The 27,127-nt window shown below is 39.1% G+C and overlaps 1 protein-coding gene across 3 annotated transcripts in view; it reads right to left on the bottom strand.

Moving 5' to 3' along the window:
* Nucleotides 1–27,127, bottom strand: part of phka1a (phosphorylase kinase, alpha 1a (muscle)) — a 127,580-nt gene that overhangs the window by 33,366 nt on the left and 67,087 nt on the right. For 2 of the 3 annotated variants that reach the window (XM_059977275.1, XM_059977276.1), the window contains exons 19-25: nucleotides 15,907–16,083; nucleotides 7,545–7,630; nucleotides 7,000–7,136; nucleotides 6,731–6,887; nucleotides 6,066–6,145; nucleotides 5,906–5,984; nucleotides 2,610–2,739 (exon numbers count right to left, since the gene is read on the bottom strand). In XM_059977275.1, the coding sequence (XP_059833258.1) occupies nucleotides 2,610–2,739; nucleotides 5,906–5,984; nucleotides 6,066–6,145; nucleotides 6,731–6,887; nucleotides 7,000–7,136; nucleotides 7,545–7,630; nucleotides 15,907–16,083 (846 nt within the window). The remainder of the gene's footprint in view (nucleotides 1–2,609; nucleotides 2,740–5,905; nucleotides 5,985–6,065; nucleotides 6,146–6,730; nucleotides 6,888–6,999; nucleotides 7,137–7,544; nucleotides 7,631–15,906; nucleotides 16,084–27,127) is intronic. The other variant, XM_059977277.1, reaches the window with a different exon arrangement.

Below are 27,127 nucleotides of genomic sequence, written 5' to 3'. Positions count from 1 at the left end.
GGTAAGGATAATAATCATTAAGGTCAGATTACTGTAAAACAAATTCTGATGTGTATTGATGGTACAGAACTATAATTGGAGTACCACATTAAATTTAGTCACATAACAAAATATGTATAAGCATTAAATAGGATACCAAGGAGCCAGAGTATTGGAAGTTATAGGCTGTAAGAAATGATTCAACAACCTCAGAAAAAAAAGAGGTTGGGGCATTTCAGGTGCTTGTTGATGTTAAGTAAGACATTTTATGTTCAACTTTGAAGATGCTTTTTTTTAAATAATAATACTACAAATCCAAAAATGTAATATGTCATTCAATTTGAGAATCATTTAAAAAAAAAGCTTCCCTTAGCAATCTGAATAAAAATCAGGACATAAAAGATAGCTGGATTGTTTAAAAGATAGTCACATTTAAGAAATATATAAAAATAACTGAAATTGAAAAAACAATAATTCACTAATAGTTTGTAATGAAAATTGACACTGTTACAATATAGATGTATTTTTGTAAACACAAGGAATGTTCATAAAAAATGTGAAATATTGCAAAAAGTAGAATCAGAATCAATGAGTAGGTTGATGATAGATAAAACATTATGGGAATCAAAAAGATAAGGAATTAGTGCAAGAAACTGCTACTGAGGTAAAAGATTAGCCATGATCTCACTGAATGATGGTGCAGGCTTTTGGGACCAAATGGACTTCTACTTCTATTTCTCTGTGTGCTAAAAACATGAAAGCATTTGTTAAAAGCAACTGTAGCAAGGATTTGCTGCACTAACACAAAAGGCCTGGCTCAATATCAGAATTTGAATTTTGGTATTGGTTTGAAATGGTGTTTCATGCCACCCAAATGAGTTTCCAAACCATGAACATAAATGCACTCTTTGGGATTAAGAGGCCACAAGCACAACCACTTATTCTTATTTCAATATAGCTTGTGGCATAAGGTATGTAGGCATGATTACTGCAATGTACCAAACAAATAAGGTTGTCAAATATTGCACTCAATATCTGGAGGCACATATAAGCCTCCAGATCAAATTACACAAAGCAGCTGTCTGTTCACTGAGGATGAAATATTATCCTCAGAGCATTCTATTTGCACAGAACAGTGATCTAGTCATGGTGAAGACTGATCTGTTCCAGACTGCCTCTTAAATGTGCTATTATTCTGCCTCTTCCTCCTCCCTCAGCATATTCTGAGAACCTGCACTCTCTATGAAAGAAAACTTACCTCACATATCTCCTTTAAACTCATCCCCCCTACGCTTTCAGCTTTGGTACTTTCACTCTGGGAAAAAGACTCAATATATCTATTCTATCTACGTCTCTCATTATATTTATACCTCTGTCACATCACTCCTCAGTCAAGAGAAAACATTTCAAGTTTCTTCAAACTCCCCTTATATCTAATGCATTCCAACCCAGGCAACATCTTGGTAATATTTTCTGCACTCTCACCAAAGCTTCTGCATATTTGCTATATTCCAACAACCAAAACTAAACATAGTACTCCAAATATAGCCCAATACTGTTATATAGCTGCCAACTTTTATTTAGATTGTAAACAGTTTTGAGTCCTGCAGTTAACCTATAAACTGCAGTTGATAAAGACCCATTTTCTGCAATCTGCTCTTAAGCCAATTCCCCGTTCATCTTATTATGCCATGTGTCTTCACCATCTACTGCCACTTGCACTTCAAAAGTCCTAAAGGTCTGTCACATTTATTAAGAGTGATTCATGAATTAAATTTCTCTGGTTCTCAAGTTCTCTGCTCATTTATGCACCCATGGAAATACTGTAGAGAAGTATTTGGAATCAGGTATCAGCTATAAAACATAAAATACATATAGTTTTGAAGACTGATTATTTCATGATGTGGAATCATGAATGCCAGCCTATCAATTTAATCACCTAGTAAAATATTTTGAACAAGCATTGATAAACAACTTGCCCTATTCTATCAGAACCAGAATCAGGTCTAATATCTCCGGCATATGTCTTGTAATTTGTTAACTTAGTGGCAGTAGTATAATGCAATACGTGATAATATAGAGCAAAAAGTAAATTACTGTAAATATATATTTATATATAAACAGTTCAATTAAAAAGTGCAAAAACAAATAATATGAAAAAAGAGAGGCAATGTTCACAGGTTCAATGTCGATTTATGAATCAGATGCAGAGGGGAAGAAGCTGCTTCTGAGTGTGTGCCTTCAGGCTTCTGTACTTCCTTTCTGACAGTAACAATGAGAAGAGGGCATGTCCTGGGATGCTGCCTTTCTGAGGCACCCAAGATGGAACTGACTAATTTTACAACTTTCTGGAGCTTCTTTCAATCCTGTGCATTAGCCTCCCAGCCCAGTACCAGACAGTGATGCAGCCTGTCAGAATGCTCTCCACAGTACATCTGTAGAAATTTGAGTGTTTCAGGTGATAAACCAAATCTCTTCAAATTCTTAATGAAATATTGCCTTCAACCCATTATTTCTTTTTCTTCCCCATAGTCTAATTACACACACACACAACAGAATTTTAATGTATATATACTATATATTTTTTCAGACAGGTTGCTTTACCTGCTGATGTTTCTGAGAAACTTTACCTGAACATTTGAGACTATTGCCCATTTCAGTTGCCATAACTTGAATTATTAATCCAACACGCAGTCGAAACATCTCAGCAAATAGATTAGCTTCTGTCCTTGCATACATTGCCAGATAAACCATGACTTCCTATCAAAAAATAAAATACCATACATATAAAATAGTGGACATAATATGCAGAACAATTTCTGAATCCAGAAAATGTTTATGGCAAAAAAAGACAATTTGGGCCCGCAGCTGTTTACTATTTACATTGATGATTTGGAAGAGGGGACTGAGTGTAGTGTACCAAAATTTGCTGATGACACTAAACTAAGTGGAAAAGCAAATTGTACAGAGAATGTAGTGAGTCTACAGAGGGTTATAGATAGGTTAAGTGATGCACCATCAATAACTCTTGGAGACGTGAGGCGAGATATAGGCTTTTATTGGCTGGAAGAAAGAATAAGCAGCAATTGACCTCCACACTGCATCCTGGAGACTGAGGCTGGGGTGGAGTCCCCAATCGCCTTTATACCGGGGTCCGTGGGAGGAGCCACAGGAGCAGTCAGCGGGGGGCGTGTCCAGACAGGTATATGTAGTTCACCACATTAAGTGAGTGGGCTAAGGTCTAGCAGATGGAATACAACGTTGGTAAATGCAAGATCATGCACTTTGGAAGGAATAATAGAACAGCAGTTTACTACTTAAATAATGAAAGATTGCAGCATGCTGTTGTGCAGAGGGACTTGGGAGTGCTTGTGCGTGAATCACAAAAAGTTGGCTTGCAGGTACCAAAGGTTATTAAGAAAGTAAACGGAATGTTGGCCTTCATTGTTAGAGCGATTGAATTCAAGAGCAGGAAGGTCATGCTGCAACTATACAAGGTACTGGTGAGGCCGCACCTGGACTCCATATTTGAGGAAGGATATACTGGCTTTGCAGGCAGTACAGAGGAGGTTCATCAGGTTGATTCCAAGGATGAAGGGGTTAACCTATGAGGAGAGATTGAGTCGACTGGGACTATACTCTCTGGAGTTCAGAAGAATGAGAGGGGATCTTATAGAAACATACAAAATTTTGAAAGGGATAGAGAAGACAGAAGTAGGAAAGTAGTTTCCATTGGTAGGTGAGACTAGAACTAGGGGACATTGCCTCAAGATTCAGGGGAGAAGATTTAGGACCGAGATGAGGAGAAACTGTTTTTCTCAGAGAGTGGTGAATCTGTGGAATTCTCTGCCTAGGAAAGCAGTTGAGGTTTCTTCGCTAAATATATATAAGAAAGTTAGATAGGTTTTTACATAGTAAGGGAATTAAGGGTTATGGGAAAAAGGCAGGTAGATGGAGCTGAGTTTACGGACAGATCAGCCATGATCTTATTGAATGGCGGGGGAGGTTCGATGGGCTGGATGGACTACTCCTGCTCCTACTTCTTATGTTATTAACTTGTACACATTTTTTTGAAAAATGTTTCAAAATTGATTCTTTATTCCTATTTCTCCTTGACCCTGCAAATTTAATTCACCACTCCAGTATTTACCAGTTGCTTCTTTGAAAATAACTACTGAATCTGTTTTCACAATCTCTCTAGATAGCATATTCTAGATCATAATTCACTGCGTATTTTTAAAATCCTGGTCAAAGATCTAGAATTTTTGTCAATTATTTTCATTTTGGGTTCTCTAGTTTCCTGTGTAAGGGTCTATCCTTATTTAAGCTAAAAAAAAAGTCACTCTGTAAAGATTTTTAATGTCATTATAATAGCTCTCCCTTATGGTTTTCTGTTGAACAATTCTAGGTATGCCATTCTCAATGTATAAACATATTGTACAAGGTGTACCAGCACCACAACAATTATTGTATACCAGAGGTGGCAAACTGTAAAACAAATGTCAATTCTACTTTTTAGAATTCAGGCAATAACCACAAAAAGAAACAAGGTATTAATAAAATCTTATAAACAAGTGGTTGATAAAGAATATCACATTTTAGAGTTCCTGCCTGGCATTTCTAATGACTTGCTGCACTATTCCTGCCTTAAATTTCATATTTCAAATTTCCTATGCCTACATCAATTCAAGAAAAGCCATAGCTATCCTTTAAATGAAAGAAGATCAGATTTCTATCATTAATTGGATTCACAATTTAAGATTTTGTTCTCTCTTAAGTTTTTACATTTTAAATAACACTTGTAATATCACAATACCTTGACGATCAATTCAGTGTCCCCACCTCCACAAAAACACCCATCAGACTATGTATACAGCAAGATATCCTTAATACGTTTGTGTTATGGAAATGACAAATAAATCAACATTTGTCATTTTATTGAATTCCAAAACTATCCAAACTGAACTTTAAGATCTATCTGTAGTTACAAACATAGAACATTCAAAAGGTACAGTACTTCCCTCCCACATAGACTTCCATTTTTCTTTCATTCATGTGCCCATCTAAGAGACTCTAAAATGTCCCTAATGTACTTGCAGCTAACATCACTGCTGACAGCACATTTTCCACACCCACCATTCTCTCTGTAAAAAACTTACCTCTGACATCCTCTCTATACTTTCCTCCAGTCATCTTAAAATTATGCCCTCTTTCATTAGCTGTTTCTACTCTGGAAAAAAAGATGCTGGCTGTCCACTCTAAACATGCCTCTTATCACCTTATACACCTCTATCAAGCCACCCCCATCCTCCTTTGCTCCAAAGAGAAAAGACCTGATTTGCTCAACCTTCCCTCATAAAACATGGTCTCCAATCCACCCAACATTCTGGCAGTTAATGTAATGAGAAAAAGGTAAGTAAAAACAAAATAAAGGGGAAAAAAATCTTAAACTGTGAGATTAACAACAATGCAGATGCTGTCATTTGTTCTCCCTCCTTTTCTTCTCTTCATTCATCTGCTCCTTATATCTTCTAAAGACATGCCCCCACCGCTCTCTTAAGCAGCATGATCACCACCAGTGGCATTTAGTCCCTATTGGTTTGCATCCAACTGTACACACTTCCTTTGTTCTCTCCACCCTTCCCTGTAACTGAAAACATTTCAACAACAAACTTGGATAACAGATCATCAATTTCAAAACAATAATTCTGGTCCTCTCACCACTGATGCTGAAAATTTCCAGCATTCTGATTTTCTTTTAGATTTTCAGCATCAGCATTTAATTTTTTTTTGCTTTTCCATTGCATATTTGCTCGATTCACTGGCTGAAGTAATCCAATGATAACATAAAAAAATAAATAGGTCATTAAAGCTGAATTCATATAACAGAATCTAAATTTAATTAACTTATGCTGCATGAACCAACCTGTGTGAGGATGAACAAAGTGTTATTGTGTTCGTTAGCTTCTTCGATCAGTTTAGTAAGTTCAGCAGAAGGCAAGGGTCTAATGAGAAAGCAGAAGCACAAGTTAATGTTAAAATTCTCTCAACCTATGACCTGGCATGATGCTTAATGGAGTACTCACGCTGAAATGGTTCTCTCACGTGGTTCAGGAGGAAGGCCAACAGTCAGATGCTTCTGATTTGACAAAAGGGTTGTGCAGGCCTATGACAAATATCATCAGAATGCATCATCAAGCTCTTTAATCATTAGAACAGGTATGTTAAATTACTAAGATCTTCCAATATCTCAGTAAATGCTTCATCATTTTGTTGTAGTTAGCCTAAAGTGCACCAACCCGATGTTGCCTTTTGGATACAAATATTATTTGTTGATCTAGTAAGTGAGGCTTACAGGGAGGATCAGAGAAGAATCCTTGTATAAACTACAAAGGACTACTACTATATGATCAACTGTTGCTCAAATCAGTTGTCACTTTCATGGAATAAAAGGAGAGCGGCAAAGCAAAACTTGAAGTAGCAGAAGGTAGAACATGTCATAAAATTAGATACAAAAACTCAACACTCCATCATACAAAAGCTGAAACTTTATAATATATAGTTTTATGAAAATTTAATCTCCTTGAAGCACACAACAATTTTCAATGACAATTAGATACAAACAATCAAACTTATATCATGGTTAAATGAGTATCTGTTCTAGTAGACCTGCGCAAGTAAAAAATAATCTAAACACTGCACATATGTAGCAATTTGCAGGTTAAAACTGCAGTATTAGATGTTTGTTTACCTCATCAAGTTCTTCAACTTTTTTATGGAGCATACCAGAAATATAACGGATTAGTCCCCAGTGGTGCTCATTACTGGCTTTTGTGTACAGCTCCATTAAGAGGTCATGAACAGTCATGTCAGGATGATCTTCTTGCCCCACATTCCAATCTATACCCCTACACATTTGAACAGCAGGGTGGTGAAAGAGAAACAGAAAAGGTAATTAAAACACATATTAATCACTACCTTTAAAAAAAATGAAAATGTTTTAAAACACAATAATCTTACTTTGTGACATAGATTAAGTGGGTTATTTCAACCTGTTCTTGTAAGCTATGACACTTTTTCAACTGTTCCATCAAGGCTTTACAGTCTATTTCACCAGAGTCATCTCTAGGCAAGTCTTTTGAGGTCTTTAATGGAAACTATTACAGAATGAGAACAAGATCAAATTAAATAATTCAGATTGTTTAACTCTTTTAGTCACACAAATGAATCAAGCTCAATTAATACAAGTTGTGCACCTCCTCAGACCAGGTGCAGATACTCTGTGGAATTTATTGTACAAGTGTAGGACTCAGAGGGCTACAGCAGGAACACAACTTTTTTTAACCCAAAGGCAAATCAAAATGTTCTTTCCAAAATATTCTATCCAATCTGTTAACCCATCAACATGACTCTGCACCTGGTCTGCTTGTGGTGTCTAATTTCAAGCACTCCCAATATTATACTGATAAACAGAAGATATCCTAAGGTACGGACGTAAAGGAAGAATGCGAGTTAATTTTGTAGAACAAATAATAAAAAAGAAATCTCATTCAAATAATAATTACCTCTGGACTGACTGAGGATGCAGATACAAGATTGAGTTTATGACGTGATTCAGATAACAAGCTGTTGGGTAGATAGAAAGAGACATCTACAAAAGAAAAAAATCTTACATTTAAAATATTATATGCTATTCAGAACAAATGTTGTTCAAGCTTCGACCCATCAAATAATGTTACTCTAGATTTTAATTCTAACATGCATCCAACATGGTCATTTCTACACTATTGATACAAACTGCACTCAACTTGGCAACCCAGTTCCGATGAAGTGTTTTTCGTCATAAATATTAAATTACTTTCTCTTATCACAGATTCTATTTTTCAGCATTTTCTATTTTTATTATCCTTCATAGATCAATTTGCTTACTGAACCTTTATCAGCTATAGAGCTACGCAATTCATTCTGCTCCTCTGGTCTTCAACTAGAACCATTTCTCCAATATCTTCCAATATTGTTATCATATTCATAAACTGTCCAAATGAATCTTTTTAAATGCATAGATATCTGGCAGGATAAAATAGTTGTGTTGGATATCTTGACCAGGTCACAAGAATTCAATAATCCACAGATTATAGACTAGAGGCATAAAACTAGGAATTTAAAATGGATGAAAACAGGGTTCTATTATTTAAAAGCAATCAGAATTAGAATTGCTACATAATTTCTTCCCCCAAGCTATCAGACTCCTCAATACCCGAAGCCTGGACTGACACCTTGCCCTATTGTCCTGTTTATTACTTATTGTAATGCCTGCACTGTTTTTGTGCACTTTATGCAGTCCTATGTAGGCCTGTAGTTTAGTGTAGCTTTCTCTCTTTTTTTTTTAAGTAGTTCAGTCTAGTTTTTGTACTGTGTCATGTAACATTACGGTCCTGAAAAACGTTGTCTCATTTTTACTATGTACTGTACCAGCAGTTATGGTCGAAATGACAATAAAAGTGACTTGACTTGACAAGTGCCAGTTTTGCTGAGTGCATTTGGTGGAAAAGCATATAGTCTGCTTAGAAGTTTAAATGCTCCAACCAAAATGAGCTTTGCTGATTTTGTGAACATAACGCAGGAACATTTAAAACCGAAACTATGGTTGATTGCAGAACATTTTAAGTTCAGAATTAAAAAGAAAGAATCTATTTCAGCTTATGTGGCTGAACTGAAAAATAGGTCTGAGCATTGCCAGTCAATGATGAGCTGAATGATGCACTGAGAGATCATTTAGTTTGTGGAATCTTACGAGAAGCATTCAAAAATGGCTCCTAACTGAAGCACAACTCACATTTAAAAGTGCAGTTGAAATTGCTGTATCACTAGAAACAGCAGCCAGAGATACAATTGAGTTGCTGCCAGGAATGAAAGTGAGTGTGAACAAAATTGCAATATCTATCAGAAACCTGCCTGGCTGAACAAATTGTGTTACCATTGTGGTAGGCATTCAATATACACCAGACCAATGAAGGTTTAAAGGCAAGGCTTGCACAAAATACTACAAAGTAGCACTGAGGCAGACAAAAGAAATGAACTGCACAGAGAAAAAGAACTAAAGTGAAGTTGTAGTTCCAAAAAGAACACTAATCTGCATGCTGTTGATGAAAAATCTGAGAATGATTAGAGTGGCACAGGACTGAAAATCCCTGAGATTTACAATGTGGAATCTAACAATAGACAAGCAACATGGCTTACAGCAGAAGTGAATGGCAAATTAATTAAAATGGAATTGGGCACTAATTTGGCTGTTCAGTCACTCCACAAAATGAGACTGAACAGTATTTCAAAGTTACTAAACTGAAACCTGCAAATATCCAACTAAAATAACTCCTGTGGGAATGACATTCGGAATGGTGAAGTACAACAACAACCACATTGAGCTTGTATGTGGTAAGAAGAAGAGGGCCAACATTATGGGGTCATGATTGGCTGAGACAACAACAATTTGAGTTAAGATTCATCTACCATTTGCATGTCACATCCACTGCAATAGTACCAACTGAAAATGAATGAAGAAAGGTTCTGAACGATACCACAGCAGTGTTCAAGGATGGCATTAGAAACCTCAAACAGAACAAAGGTAAAATAGTGTTAAATGAAAATGCCACACCCAAATTTTACAAACCCTGTCCAGTTCCTTACAACCAACCATTTTAAAGTAGATAGTGAACTAGATCTCATGGAGGCTGAACTCTTTCCAAAGTTGAGTGGCGCCCATAAGCAACTCCAGAGGTCCCAGTAGCAAAGAGGGGTGCATCTGTCAGGATCTGTGGTGATTTTCAGGTCACCATCAACTGAACGTAGATCAACACCCTCTGTCCAGGATAGACAACACCTTTGAAAAACCTTTCTGGAGGGTAATATTTCAGCAAAGTGGACTTAGCAGAGGCCTATTTACAGATGGAGATGGAAGAGGAGTCCAAATTGTTTTTCACCATAGAAACTCAAATGGCTTTATCATGATAATAGGCTTTTATTTGGTGTAGCATCTACACCTGCATTCTGGCAGAAAGCAATGGACCAGGTACTGCAAGGGTATCCAGGCACTCAGTGTTACCTGGATGACATCATTGTTACCAGTGAAGATGACAAGGAACATCTCCAAAATCTCAAGACAGTGTTAAAAATATTGGAAGATTATGCACTTGGAGCACGACACAACAAATGTGAATTCTTTAAACCAAACATCACTTACTGTAGTCACACCATAGATGCACAAGGATCACACAAGTGTGCTGAGAAAAATTAAAGCAGTGGTAGATGTCCCAAGGCTAAAGGACATGTCACAGTTATGGTTCTTTTTAGGATTTGTCAATTACTAATACAGGTTCCTGTCAACCTGGCTACTGTACTCCACCCTTAGAACCCATTACCACAGATCAGGAAGACATGGCAATGGACAAAGCAGTGTGAGGAGGCTTTCCAAAAGACCAAGGAAATGGTGACATTAGACAATGTACTGACACATTATGGTCCACATTGTCCAGCGAAGCTGCCTATGACACTTTGCCTTAAGTTATAGGTGCAATCATGTCATGTTATGAGTGATGGAAGTGAACACCCATCATGTTCCCTTAACTGCTGCAGAGAAAAATTATGCAACAATTGCCAGAGAGGCCTTGAACCTGGTTTGCGACATAAAACATTTCAACCAGTATAGGTGAGAGTTTCCCCTCAATACTGATCATCAAACACTAGTGTCCATTTTCAATCCACAGAAGGGTGTTCCACTAACAAAAGCAGCACAAATCCTTGGAGGGCACAATTACAAGATCGAATTCAAGATTACAACTAATCATGGATTTCCTGTTTACCCATGGAAAAGGAAATACCTGAAAAAAGTTACTAAAGAGGACACTCTTCTTTACATATTCTCCCTAATGTAAATCAAGTCTTCCTATTATAGCAGAGATGATCAAAAGGGAAACCAGGAAAGACCCCACACCGTCTTATGTCTACATGGTCGCTCAAAATGGCTGGAATACACAACAATCTCCAGCTCCCCCATTTTTACCAGTGCCAGGAGGAACTTGCCCCTGATGGGGGCTATCTGATGTGAGGATTGAGAGTCATACTATCCAAGCTGAGTTAAAGTGTTGGCTCAAAGCTTTGACTGGTGGCCTGGTATAGATCAGCAGATCAAAGTTCAAAGTAAAAGTAAAAGATTGAGTAGCTTGTCAAGAGCAATGCCTCTCTAACCATGGCCCTGGCAGAGGATTCATATGGATTTTTCCAGGCCATTCATGGGCACAAACTTCTTGGTTGTAGTGGATGCAACTACAAAATTGCCAGAAGTTCCCAACTGCCTTCGCTACAGCCTCACACACTGTTGATGTATTGAGAAGCCTCTTCTCGAGGACTGATGTTCCTGAACACTTAGTCAGTAACAATGGACCATGGTCTGTTACAGAACAGGTTTGGTCATTGCTAGAGTATGACATATCGCATCTGCACTGTTCGCCCAGCTACAAATGGCGCGGCGGAAAGGCTTGTCTAGAGTCTAAAGATCACACTGCAAGCAATGTTAGTAAAACACACAACACTGACACTGAATCAGAAGCTTGTCAATTTTCTCCTTGCATATCACAATGCAGCACACTCCACAACCATCAACTCACCAGCTATGCTTTTCCTTGGTTGTCCCTTGCATTCACTCTTGGATCTCCTCAAATCCAATCTCAGAAGGAGTATGCAAGACCAACAACTAAAATATTCTGAAGACCCCTCAAACAAGGAGGTTCGATGTTTCACAAAAAATCATGGTGAAAGACTACAGAGGGGATTAAACATGGCACTTGGAAAGATTGGCCACAGAACTTGAGATTATTTCATAGCCACAAGATTCACCTGCCAAACAGGGAGACTGTCCTTTTCAGAAAAAATATTATCCCACAAGAGTAAGAAATCCATCATAGTGATTAAATATATAATGACGAGAGAGTAATACAAGATATGGGAGCAGAATAGGGCCATTTGGCCCATTGAGTCTGCTTCACCATTTCATCATTGCTGATCTATTTCCTTCTCAGCCCTAATCTCCTGCCTCCTCCCTATATCCCTTCATACCCTGACCAATCAAGACTCTATCAATCACTGCCTTAAATATATGTGAAGACTTTGCCTCTACGGGCTGTCTGTGGCAATGAATTCCACAGATTCACCACTCTGTGGCTAAAGAAATTCCTCTTCATCCCCATTCTAAAAGGATGCCCCTCTATTCTGAGGCTGTGACCCGCTGGTCCTAGACTCCCTCACCATAGGACATGTCTCTCCACATCCACTCTATCAAGGCCTTTCAACACTTAAAAGGTTTCAATTAGGTCACCCGTCATTCTTCTGAATTCCAGTGAATACAGGCCCAGAGACATCAAACGCTCTTCAAGTGACAATATGTTACATCTTGACTTGAAATGCATTCTGTATTGAATTGGAGTTCATAGTTAAGCAGGGAGGAGTGTAGTATATTTAGCATTTTAGGTATATTTTTAAAATATTGTAAATGTATTGTTTTGATTAAGTATTCATTGATGTTTACATAAATTCATTATGGATTATATGTAAGAAATATGTGAATGCCATTCGTCATTATGCAACTACATCATATGTCAACAACTCACTAAAGAGGGGCAAAGGCAAGTTACTGGCACCTTAAAACCAGTCACTTCGGGCAGGTAGTGCTTGTCAGCCATGGTTGGCAGCTCACCTAGAAGGAAAACTCTGATCTCAAACTCCAGCTGCCTTGTGGCTACACCTACTCATGGGGAAGGCTTTGGGAAAAATCAGGAGCTGGAGTCACTAAGGCATCCTATGTTAAGTTCAACTCTAACTGGCAACTCTTGCGATGTTGCTGGTACCAAACTGTATTGGACTCCTTTGGGTTCATCAGATGCATGGAAAGGGGCAACAGCTTGTTCTCCATACCACACTGCATATCTAGACAGCTACAACACAACATCCATGGTTGACTCTGACTGACGGAGCCCTCACTCACTAAAGAAAAACTAAATACACAAAAACTATTCTCGCATTCTTCTTTTGATTCGTTTCTGAAGTTACAAAACATAACAGTGCAGCATCCAAAGCACCCTGCTTTTAGGAGACAAGGAACAGCAATGTTAAGAAAATGACTCGCCAACACTGAGAAGTTGGGATCAGCATTGCTGAGAACTTACTCCAGATCCAGCAGCAGCAAACTTGAAGATACAAATCAAGAGGAGACAAGGATAACTGGGAATCAACCAACAGCAACTTCATTTTCTTCACCACAGTACAATACAAACCCCAGGGCAGATCAACTCATATCTCAGCTTGGGGGCAATATTCACAAGCTTTAAATAATTTAGGTACACTGGTACAAAGTAATGACTGTTGTGATGCAGTGTTAAATCATATGTTTGCAAATTAACAGGTTTAAAGATTGCATCTATTGACATGTACTGTTGTTTAAAGCATGATATAAGAGTTAAGACCTTAGAAATACCTCAAGGTCAAGGCTGACATGCAATTTTTGCAGGAGTGAAACTTGCTGCACTTAAGGAATAAATGACAACGATCATAATGGTAGTCCCATTGGCAATCAATCTGGCTAACAGACAATAATAAACATTATTAAGCAGAAAGGCAACATCACCATCACAGAAGTCAAAGATTGCCGTCTCCCTTTAATGCTTGTAACATACGAATATGATCCACTCCAGCTTATCAATATGCATACATCCTCTCTGAAGAAAAATTGGTTGACTTCCTTCCCAAAGTTCACACTGTTGCTGGCAACTTCTTGGACAATTCCTGGCGGTGACTTCAAACACATTGCTGATATACCTAGATAATCTGGCAGATGTCAGTAAACTGTACACTATATGCTAATGAATCTTTGAATAATTACAAATACAAGTTGTATGACATCTTCAGCAACTCAGCAGATGAAACACTATGGCAATGCATCTGATTGAAAGTAGACGGGTCAGATTGGTCCAGAGTAGACTTCCCATTTGTGTTACACATGCTCAATCACATATCATTGAAATCATACCAGTGTTATTCTTTGAAAAGTGTTTCCAGGTGATTGATTAAATCTTATAGGCTAACATTAGAATAGGATAGTAGAACAAGAATTAATGTCTCTTAAAAAAAATCATTAAGGAACTTAAAATGGATTAGAGTGGTTAAAGAACTGTGAAGCTTCTCTTCACAGATACAGTGGTGTGAAGCATTCTAAGAAAATACTAAGAAACTATTCATCCTCAGCATTCAGAAAAGAAGGTATTCTGAGAGAAGTGTGTCGTGCAGAAAAGCATGCAAAATCTGCAGCTGATGCAATCAATGGGGAGTTAGTTTTTATTTAGAAGTTTTAAATTTTGTTTTAAATTTACAATCCTCTGAAACTATCCTCTAGTCTATTGAGCTCAGGAGAATAAGATCTGGAAGATTGCATTTGACTTATAAACTATATAGCTCGACAGAGAAGGATTGCAGATCCTTAACATTTTTGGCTGCGAGGACATTATCGAGCCATCCTAGCCTTTCACAACAACTACTCACAGAGGTCTCTCAGTAGAACTGGACATCTCTGACAAACTGAAAAGGGTAACATCACCCTCAACTACCAGTGTAAAGGCAAAAAAGAAGAATTCTTACATTGATAAGCGATGTTATTCAGATAATCTCTGGAACATAATCATTATTGAACAGGACAGGGTGGTGGACACTCTTTAGTTAGTTTGGACCCAGAGTATAACTTTGACAGAATATCACATTTGTATATGATGGATGTACAGTCCAATACAGGGTTTGGGTAAAAAAACAGTGGAGCAATCCTACTCAGTGTGTGGGAAATACTGCACTTCCCCATCAAATCTAGATAGGCAAGGACTACCCATTCTTCTCTTTCTTATTTATCTAAGACTCCATGATTAAGGATAAGAAATGGTAATTATCCCAGGCAGAGAAGCTCAAGTCAAAACTTCATGGAATTAATTGCAACAAAGCAGCACCTCACTCACTCTTCAATGCAACCAATCCTTTGTCCCCCTTCAGCATCATGTCTGGTTACCTGCAGGTGCTGGGAATATGCTTTGGAAGAACCAGGACATGCAACAAGAGAATTATGGCTCACTTGTGATTGCAGGAAAGAACCTGCTGATCAGGTGTCAAGTATGCCGAAGCAAGCCTTACCTGTTTGCTACTAGGTAGTCCATGCACCTATCAACTTCTATATAGATTGATCTTTCAGTGACTTTCTTGGTATTCACTACCACCCATCACCCTTCTATCAAATACCATCAGGATCCTTTGTCAATTATCTGAGCATCATCTCCCAGAGTTTAAATTTGCCAGTTTAAACAACTGCCAAACACAACCACCTTTCAACCAATCAAGCCCTACTTAAGAATCCACCCACTGCCATGTCTCCTAATCTCACAGTATTAACATAACAATGACATTAAGCAATGTTACACATAATTTACATTACTCTGCACTGCACATTAATTGACATCACTGAACACATTTCTATGTTTGCACATCACATGCACAGAGGACTGCAATGTAATTCCCTGAAACATTATACATACAGATGCCGATGTACTCTGTATTAATGCACTCTGCACTTCGTATAAAAAATTCTCACTCTTCTCTAAAATATGAAAGTGACAAAAGACCCAAGGGTGTTTAGTTCAAAATGGAAAGTTGTTTAAAAATATTAATTAATATAAAGGCATTGAGACAGGAAAAGGATTCTTATGCCTACCCCCATGTTTCTTGAAAAAATTATTACTTAAACTATCGTATGAGCATCTTACTTATGTACAAGAAAGGTTTGGTTACCATTGAAACTCTCATCATAAAAGCTCTTTAAAAATAATTCAGTAATATCAAACTAACTTTGAATGTCAAGTTCTTTTGCTTTATGTGCCAGAGATACGACATCCCGCGTAGCACGTGCGGCATCACGGAATCGATGCAGGCTCGTTTTCTTTCCAGATGACAGCAAAGTAGTTTTTGAAGGTTTCGTCTCAAGCAGTTGGTTTAAGTACACAGTTAGCTCATCTCGGTATTCCACTGTGGTAATGAAGAACTCAAACTGAATTAGTACTGATAATGGGAACTCTAACTTTTCCAATGCTTGCATGCATAATAAGAATCCTGCAGCAGCCATGTAAGAAATTCCTTATCAACACACTGGCTGATTAAAAGGCAGGATGCAGCTATGCACACAGTCAAAAAGTACAAATAAAAATGCTACGCAATCAAGCCGTACATAGCTATTGATGAGGCTGCAGCTGTTTCATTGGGAAAAGCAATATGTACAAACACTTCACCCCACAGACGATCTAAAACAATACCCAATGGTCTAGATTTTACAGGAGCAACGGTGGCAAACACACACCTCTTTTACACACACATAGTTCTTGCTCTGCAAAACTGGCAACTGGCATGAGTTGGCATGTTTAAACATCAAAATTCAGAAGTAGCTGCCAGCAATGCAATGTGCAACAGCACGCTGCACTGTGAAGCTGAATATATAATTATTGAGTACTACTGCACATAAACAGGTTCTTTGGCCTACTTAGTCCAAGGCGAATTATTAATCTGCCTGGTCCTGTCAACCTGCATCCAGACAGACTGTGGTCTTCTACACCCCTCCCATTCATGTACTTCTCTAAACTTTTCTTAAACGTTGAAATCACTCATGTCCACCATTTCCAGAGGCAGGTTGTTCCATACTCTCACCACCCTTTCAGCATTCTTCCTTAACCCATGACCTCTAGTTGTAGTCTCACCCAACCTCAGTGGAAAAAGCCTGCTTGCATTTACCTTATCTATGCGCTTCATAATTTTGTATATCTATGAAATCTCCCTATGTTTTCCTATGCTTTACAGAGTAAAGTCCTAACCTATTCAACACTTCCCTATAACTAATGTTCTCGAGTTTTGGCAGCATCCTTGTGAATTTTCTCTCCACTTTCTCCAATCATATTGATATCTTTCCTGTAGGTAAATGGCTACAATCATCAGGAGGAAACGTTAGAGACAGATTGGGCATGTGATGAGAAGAGAGGTCAAGTCCATCATGAAGAAAGTGTTTCATAGGACCCCTTAAGGGCAGAGGAAACATGGGAGACCAAAGACAACTTGGCGCCATACTATAAAGGCAGAAATGAGGACTCTGAACCATACCTGGGGCACAATAGAGAAGATGTCCAAAGACAGACAGAGATGGAGAACCTTCATTTGCTGCCTAAATGCCAGCAATGTAACAGGCAGTAACTAGGTAGATGACTAGAAATCGACTCCGCACTCTAAATCAGCCCTCTCTAAAGTCCTATGCAACTCCAACATAACATCCTAATTCTTGTACTCAATACTTCAATTTATGAAGGTCAATGTACCAAAAGCTCTCTTTACAACCTATCAATGGTGACACCATTTTCAAGGAATTATAGATCTATATTACCAGATCCTACTGCTCTATTGCACTCCTCAGTGCTCACCATGTAAGTCCTACCCTGGCTTGTCCTTCCAGAGTGCAACACCTCACACTTGTCTGCATTAAACTTGAACCACCATTTTTCCGCCTATTTTTCCAGCTGGTCCAGATCCTGCTGCAAGCTTTGATGCTTTGCTAGCTTTTCTTATTATTCACTATACCCCCCAATCTTGGTGGGTTTTTTTGCAAATTTGCTGATCCAGTTGACTACACTATTAACCAGATCATTGATATAAATGATAAACAACAACAGACCGAGCAACTGATCCCTGCAGCACACCATTAGTCACAGGCCTCCAGTCAGAGAGGCAGCCATCTACTTCCACTCTCTAGCTTCTCCAATGAAGCCAGCATCTAATCCAAGTTATCTTATCATTAGGATGGCATGGTAGTATAGTGGTTAGCACAATGCTTTACTGTGCAGGTTCAATTTCCACCGCTGCCTGGAAGGAGTTTGTACGCTCTCCCCATGTCCATGTGGGTTTCCACAGTCCAAATACGTACTGGCTGGTAGGTTAATTGGTCATATTGTAAATTGTCCTGTGATTAGGCTAGGCTTAAATTGGGGATGGCTGGGTAGCATGGGTCAAAGGCAATAAGGGCCTACTCCATGCCGCATAAATAAATAAATACTAACTGAACCATTTGACCAGCAGGACCTTGTCAAAGGCTTTGCTAAAGTCCATGTAGACAACTTGCACTGCCTTGTCTTCATTAACTTTCCTGGTAAATTCCTCAAAAAACTCTTAAGATTGGACATACAAAGCCATGATGACTATCCTAACCAGTCTCTATATATCCAAATATTTATACATCCAGTCCTTTAGAATACCTTCCAATAACTTATCCACTACTGATGTCAGACTCACTGGCCTATAATTTTCTGGCTTATTTTTAGAGCATTGTTTAAACAGTGGAACAACATTAGCTACTTCCAATCCTCTGGCACCTCACTCATTGCTTAGGATGTTTTAAATGTCTCTGGGCCCTTGTAATTTCTGCATTAGCATTCCATAAAATTTGAGGAACATCATGTCAGGCCCTCCTTAGATCTTATATCTTATTGATCTGATATCAACGGAATACCAGAAAGGAGTTCATGATTGCAGAAATTGATCTCCCCTAGAAAAGAATCGCCTGTCAATGTTGACAACTAGATACTATTTTAGAAAGGCTGTCACCATTTAATAGATAGTATTTCAGCGTGAAGCTTTACAAGAATCAAGGAGAAACAGGAATACAAAATACAAGTGCTAATAGAAAACATTCAAACTAAAATGCAAATTTTAAAATGCAGTTTGTCTGGTACTGAATGCAATAAGTCATAACATTGACATCTTTATTTCCTCCAAACTTAATCAGTGCATGTAACAAATATGTTCAAACTTTCGAACAATTATATTCAAGCAAATCAAAAGAAGGAAATCAGACATGATACTTTCAAATGATGAACACTAATACTGATATCTTAAGTGTAAGGTTGTAACCCATATTCCCAAAATTTCTTTTTTTTTAAAAAGACCCACAGTTCTTTTAAATATGAAATAATAAAAAATTAATTTCAATTTCAGAATCTCAGTAAGAACTGTGTACAGTTTGCTTATTTCTGCTATAGACATCAGCAAAGAGCAAATGAAAGATGCAAACAAAATTATGACAACTTGACACATTTCAGTTTTCCAATATGCTGAGAATAATATCTTCATGTTTCATTTGTATATTACAAAGAACATTACAAAAGAAACAACAAAGGCCAAGGCAAAATTACATGACTCAGCTTCAAAAAAGCAATACTGCATACCATGCATCTGAAATAAAATGCACTGAGAACAAAGCCAATAACTTTCACTGAAGCATGAAGCAAAAATATCTCTCATCCATCTTTTCTTAAGAACAGATCAACTTACTGTCATGCCACATTAATAAAGACAATGAAAATAAGTATATCAAGTCCAATCACACATAAAATGAAGAATCATCTTGGGTGCAATGATGAGGAGAGTTGTCACGGCCCATATAATAAATTCAATCCCATTCAGCACAGTGAAAGAATGAGCAATTCATTTCATTTTACAAAACTGAATGACTGTCACTAAGTTCAAAGCAATTACTGAATGAAAGAGATAGCACTGGCTACATTTTACATAAGTTACGCCGTATAACTTGATTCTTCAATATTAAAATATTCATCGGTTACTGTATGTTCTCTCTCAAAACAAAATAGCAATTATTTTCTGCTACTTATCCATTGCTTAATTCTTAATGATTTTTTTCCTTATTATAAGGATATTGTCCTACGTAATCCTGAAATCTGAAGCATCTCTGATTTGTTGAGTTAATTGAAACTGTCTCAGAATTTTTGATCTAAGGTCAACATAAAAATTGCTTCCCATTTCTAACAATTATTCAGAAACCTTTCTTGGCAAATGCAGACTGTGAGACTGAAAACAAGATGAGAGTTCATTTAAGGAGATATTAATACAAACCACGTATTTGGTTGCAGTAGCTGCCAGTACTCATGAGATTTCAGACATTTTTTAAACAATCAGCAAGGGCTCTGCTATGGCACTGAACACTTCATGACTGCATGGTGTTCAAGGATTCAGAAAACCTGAACAAATGCACCATATTTGTCATTGACTTTCCAGTGTGTTCCCACAAAATCATTCAGTTATCCCTAATCAGAAACCCTGGACAAACCATAAGATCTGCAATCTGCTGAAGGCCGGATCAGTACTGTTCAAGCCTGGCGACCAAGTTAAACACCAGAGGCCCAGGTACAATCTCCAGAAAGTCATCTCAAAGTTTGAAGTCCATTTATTATCAAAGTTTATATATATTATACAACCTTGAGATTAGTCTTCTTGCAGACAGCCATAAAACAAAAAAACACAAGAAACACAATAGAGCCCATTAAAAAAAAACAAACACCCAATGTGAGAAAAGAAATAATTTATGCAAACAGTAGTAAAATGAAAACAAATAATACACAGAACATTAACCGCAGAAAGTGAGTCCGCAGTCACAGAGCCTGCTCAGCACTTAGTTGAGTGCCAATGATTGCAGGCCACAGCTTCAGAGTCAGTTCAGCGCTGGAGTACTGAGCTGATCACCCTCGGCCTTCACCCTCAGCCTTGATGCCTTGATCAAATCTCACAGATAATAAAAATAAAGTAAACAAAAACACATGGAACATAGTGTCGATGGGTGCAGGCCACTCAGTTCAGTGCTGAAGTGAGCGAACCTCGTGGAGTAGTGAGCTGAACACCAGTTCATCCTTTGCCCGTGCCTTGATCAAATCGTGCAAATACTAAACAAAAAGTACACAAAAACACAAGGAACATGAACTGCAGAGTTCCTGAAAGCGAGTCCACAACTGTAGACCCCATTCAGCTCTGAGGTGAGTGAAGCCTGTACAGGAGCTCGATAGCTATAGGGCAACAAGTGCTCCTGATCCTGGCAGCATGGGACCTAAGACTCTTGCACCTCCTGCCCAACAGTAGTAGCAAGAAGAAAGAGAGGGTAGACCTGTCAATTGCAGGCAGACAGTGCTGAATACCTTTTCATTTTCCACTCTCAATTTTAATCTTAAGTAACATCTTGGGAAAGGTTTCACTGCTAATGTAATAGTTTTTTTGTAGCAGCTGTGATTGGTTTATGGTTAGAGATAACGGGGGCTTTGCAATGTGCAGTGTCCAATGAAGGGGGTGTTTTTTTCTTGTTGTGTGCCTGAGACTGACGTGATCTGGGTCTTTTGTTCAACGACAGATGAACGGAGAAGACACCTGAAAGGAGAATTCATAGCCAGCAGGACTGAGTAGACTTGGGAGTGGGGCTGGGAGTCATCGAAGCCTGGGAAAATCAATGGAGGACCAATGGAAGGAAAACCGTGAGCTCCAACACGTGCACATTAGTCTGTTTCATTAGAATGGGCCCTTTATTTTTCTTTACCAACCCTTTAGTCAAATTAAGAATTATAAAGCTAAAACGTTTAACTGCATATAATGTACTTTCTGTTATTTCGTGGTGCTGATTTGTAACGGGGAAACCAATCACACAGCATCAACACAAACAGGAGGTTTTGCACCTCAGATTCCACACATTTGGCGAGGCCAAAGACTGCCTTCTTTAGACTAACGCTGCTGGCCAAACCTGAGGGTTATACTTAATTGAGGCTTTAATCGGCACAGAGTAACAGAACCCACTGTGGGTTTGTCTTCCATCATCTGGCATCAATGCAGTGTCTACCCCTCCCACCCCCCAGTGATGGCTGGCCTGGATATACCTGCACAAGAATCTAGATTTCCAAATCCCCAGTAGATCACAAATGCACCAGATCATTTAGTTGCTGCAAAATAGCATCCTTAAAAGGGAAATTACAGGCTACAGACTCCAGTGATCACAGTTCAGAAGTAGTATATCTACTTGAGTATCTAATAGTTTTAAGAGGTGTCTGCAAAATGTGCTGTTAGTCGCTGACACTATCTTGCAATCTCACGTGCAAAGTAGCAATTCCGGACCAAACTGAATCACTGAAAGATGCTCGACAGCTGTGGCAGGGATTGAATGCCATTTCCTCCCACAAAGTAAAAACAAGTGAAATAGGTGACAAAAAGGTTTCACTCTCAAATGAGCTCAAATGATGTTTTGACCATCAAAACACGCAGGCACCTTCATGAACTCCTAACAGCTCCCAATGACCTGGAGATTTCAGTTTCTGCCAACATAAGACCACCCTACAAGAGGGTGAACCAGGCAGGGTACCCAGACAAATATTAAAACTGTGCTGATCAACAGTCTGGAGTGTTCACCAACATCCTTAACCTCTCGCTTCAGCAACCTGAGGTATCCACATGCTTCAGCAGGCTTCAATTAAGCCTGGGAAGAACATGGTGCCCTCTCTCAATGACTACCAGCCAGTAGCACTTACATCCTCTGCAATGAACTGCTTTGAAAGATTGGTGGTGAAATGTATTATTGCCTGCCTGAAAAGTGACTTGATCCACTCCAATTTGTCTGCCATCATAACGGGTCAACAGCAGATGCCATTACATTGACTCTTCATTCCATCCTGAAACTTTAGGACAGAGAAAATGAATACATCAGGATGCTCTTCATTGACTACAGCTTAGTATTCAATGCATCTTTCTCTCAAAACTAATTAATAAGCTTCAAGTCGTAGGCCTCAATATCCCCCTGTCCTATTTTGATTAGTCCTACCAAAATGTAGCACCTCACACTTATCAGCATTAAACTCCAACTGCCATCATTCAGCCCACTCTTCTAACTGGCCTAAATCTCTCTGCAAGCTTTGAAAACCTACTTCATTATCCACAACGCCACCTACCTTAGTATCATCTGCATACTTACTAATCCAATTTACCACCCCATCATCCAAATCATTAATGTATATAACAAACAACATTGGACCCAATACAGATCACTGAGGCACACCACTAGTCACCAGCCTCCAACCTGACAAACAGTTATCCACCACTACTCTCTGGCATCTCCCATCTAGCCACTGTTGAATCCATTTTACTACTTCAATATTAATACCTAACGATTGAACCTTCCTAACTAACCTTCCATGCAGAACCTTGTCAAAGGCCTACTGAAGTCCATATAGACAACATCCACTGCTTTACCCTCGTCAAATTTCCTCGTAACCTCTTCAAAAAATTCAGTAAGATTTGTCAAACATGACCTTCCATGTACAAATCCATGTTGACTGTTCCTAATCAGACCCCGTCTTTCCAGATAATTATATATACCATCTCTAAGAATACTTTCCATTAATTTACCCACCACTGACGCCAAACTGACAGGCCTATAATTGCTAGGCTTACTCTTAGAAACCTGTTTAAACAATGGAACCACATGAGCAATACGCCAATCCTCCGGCACCATCCCTGTTTCTAATGACATTTGAAATATTTCTGTCAGAGACCCTGCTGTTTCTACACCAACTTCCCTCAAGGTTCTAGAGAATATCCTGTCAGGATCTGGAGATTTATCCAGTTTTATATTCCTTAAAAGCACCAGTACTTCCTCCTCTTTAATTGTCATAGTTTCCATAACTTCCCTACTTGTTTCCCTTACCTTACACAATTCAATATCCTTCTCCTTAGTGAATACCGGAGAAAAGAAATTGTTCAAGATCTCCCCCATCTCTTTCAGCTCCACACATAGCTGTCCACTCTGATTCTCTAAGGGACCAATTTTATCCCTCACTATCCTTTTGCTATTAATATAACTGTAGAAACCTTTTGAATTTATTTTCACCTTACTTGCCAAAGCAACTTCGTATCTTCTTTTAGCTTTACTAATTTCTTTCTTAAGATTCTTTTTACATTCTTTATATTCCTCAAGTACCTCATTTACTCCATTCTGCCTTTGTTTATTATAGATCTCCCTCTTTTTCCGAACCGTTTCCAATATCCCTTGAAAACCATGGCACTCTCAAACTTTTAACATTTCCTTTCAACCTAACAAGAACATAAAGATTCTGTACCCTCAAAATTTCACCTTTAAATGAGCTCCATTTCTCTATTACATCCTTCCCATAAAACAAATTGTCCCAATCCACTCCTTCTAAGTCCTTTCGCATCTCCTCAAAGTTAGCCTTTCTCCAATCAAAAATCTCAACCCTGGGTCCAGTCCAATCCTTCTCCATAATTATAGTGAAACTAATGGTATTGTGATCACTGGACCAGAAGTGCTCCCCAACACATACCTCCATCACCTGACCTATCTCATTCCCTAACAGGAGATCCAACACTGCCCCTAATCTAGTTGGTACCTCTATGTATTGCTGCAAAAATCTACCCTGCATACATTTTACAAACTCCAAACCATCCAGCCCTTTTACAGAATGGGCTCCCCAGTCTATGTGTGGAAAATTAAAATCTCCCACAATCATAACCTTGTGCTTACTACAAATATCTGCAATCTCCTTACAAATTTGCTCCTCCAATTCTCACTCCCCATTAGGTGGTCTATCATACACCCCTATAAGTGTTACTACACCTTTCCCATTCCTCAATTCCACCCAAATAGTCTCCTTAGATGAGCCCTCTAATCTATCCTGCTAAAGCACTAATGTACTATCTTCTCGGACAAGCAATGCAACACCTCCTCCTCTTGCCACCCCCCCCCCCCCCCGATTCTATCACACCTGAAGCAACAAAGTCCAGGAATATTTAGTTGCCAATCACACCCCTCCTGCAACCATGTTTCACTAATAGCTACAACATCATATTTCCAGGTATCAATCCATGCTCTAAGCTCATCCACCTTTCTTACAATGCTCCTAGCATTAAAATAGACGCATTTAAGAAACTTTCCACCTCTTCCTCTCTGTTTATCCCTAACGAATGCAATCAACTTTATTATCTTTTTCTTCCTTCTTCCCTACATCTTCGGTCTGAGGGCTCCCCTTCTCTATTACCTGCGTATCCTCCCTCACACACTGTCTACTAGCTTTCTCTATTTGTGAACTGACCTCCTCTCCCCTAGACTCTTCAAATTGATTCCCACCCCCCAACCATTCTAGTTTAAAGTCTCCCCAGTAGCCTTAGCAAATCTCCCCGCCAGGATATTGGTCCCCCTAGGATTCAAGTGTAACTCGCCCTTTTTGTACAGGTCACACCTGCCCCAAAAGATGTCCCAATGATCCAGAAACTTGAATCCCTGCCCCCTGTTCCAATCCCTCAGCCACGCATTTATCCTCCACCTCATTTCACTCCTACTCTCACTGTCGCGTGGCACAGGTAGTAATCCCGAGATTACTACCTTTGTGGTCCTTCTTCTCAACTCACTATACTCTCCTTTCAGGACCTCTTCACTTTTCCTACCTATGTCATTGGTACCTATAGGTACCACGACCTCTGGCTCCTCACCCGCCCACTTCAGGATATCTTGGACGCGATCAGAAACATCCCGAACCCTGGCACCAGGGGGGCAAACTACCATCCGGGTCTCCTGATCGCATCCACAGAATCACCTATCTGACCCCTTAACTATCGAGTCCCCTAATACTACTGCCTTCCTCTTCCTTTCCCTACCCTTCTGAGCTACAGGGCCGGACTCTGTGCCAGATGCACGGCCACTGTTGCTTCCCCCAGGTAGGCTGTCCCCCCCCAACAATACTCAAACAGGAGTACTTATTGTCAAGGGGTACAGCCACAGGGGTACTCTCTAGTACCTGCCTCTTCCCCTTCCCCCTCCCATCCGTGACCCACCTGTCTGCCTCCCGTGGTCCTGGTGTGACCACCTACCTGTAACTCCTCTCTAACAACTCCTCACTCTCCCTGACCAGACGAAGGTCATCATGCTGCAGCTCCAGTTCCCTAACACGGTCCCTTAAGAGCTGCAGCTTGGCGCACCTGGTGCAGATATGGACTTCCAGGAGGTTTGGAGACTCCAGGACCTCACACATCCGACTCTGAAAACCACAAGCTGCCCTCACACTCATACTTCCCCTTTCCTCAAATAACAGGAAAAACTGAAACCTAAGCCTACCTTGCCTTGCCCACTTCCACCTAAGCCCATTAAGCCCAAGCCCTTAAGCCCTCACTCTGCTCCTGGTTCACTCCATTGCCCGCTGTATAAGGCTGTGTCCTTTTCAAATCTTCCCCGCTTCACTGTCTGCCGTCACACGCCTGCGCAGTCCTGCCTTTCTTAACTCCGATGAGAATAAGAAAAATTCAAGATGGCTCCCGCCGCATTCCCATTCTGATCCTCCAACTTCCTTCTCCAAACGAAAACCGATTCAGGATTTCTGCCCTTTTTAAATCTTCCCCGCTTCACTGCCCACCGTCACATGCCTGCGCAGTCCAGAATAACTAACAACAGCATGTGGTATACAAGTATCAACAGTCTCCTTAGCAAGAAATACAATCTGTAAACAGCCATCAGTTCACACCTCTCTGAGAATAATTTGTCGTTTGCTATTCTGGTTGGTGCTCCTGATGCATTAGTTTTAAAGTTCTCAACACCATTGCCTGCAACATCACTAACTGTTGTCACAACTCCATTGCCAAAATCATCCCATGTTTTGGCACAGTTGGTGACATATTGCATGACTCACTTCTGAGGCTTTTCTTAGACTACATTTTATACAGATCAATATAACCATAATGACAGTCTTTTCTTAGTCACTGATAGCATCATATCAACACTGTGGCGGGTCTGGTACAAAGTAAATAAAGTATTGGAGTACAACAAAAAAAATGGAATGGCTCAGTAATATTTTGGTTCTTACACTAACCACAAAGGCCATAGTCTGTTTCCAACAACAAGTTAACTTAAACAAATTAGTTCTTTTGCATGAACATATGTTTCCCCCATTTGTGTTACAATTTTAAAAACTCATCAAGTACCTTAAGGTTTTTTTCCTCCATGCTCAATACAGAGAATTACACATTCCAATTGTCCTCATCTTCTCAAGGTTTCACAAAATACATTCTTATTTTTACTGACCAATAACATCTCACTAGATACCTGGTATATGCATCCATTGTCAATGCAGAGCACTGTCAAATTTTAGTTCAATATCAATAATCAAATTTTGCTTTAATTCTAAAATCATGGTTTCTCTTAATACAACCTGCG

The sequence above is a fragment of the Hypanus sabinus genome, chromosome 8 (assembly GCF_030144855.1).
Source record: "Hypanus sabinus isolate sHypSab1 chromosome 8, sHypSab1.hap1, whole genome shotgun sequence".
Taxonomy (NCBI): domain Eukaryota; kingdom Metazoa; phylum Chordata; class Chondrichthyes; order Myliobatiformes; family Dasyatidae; genus Hypanus; species Hypanus sabinus.
The sequence above is the reverse complement of the archived record's forward strand: the minus strand, read 5'-3'. Positions and strand labels throughout refer to the sequence as shown.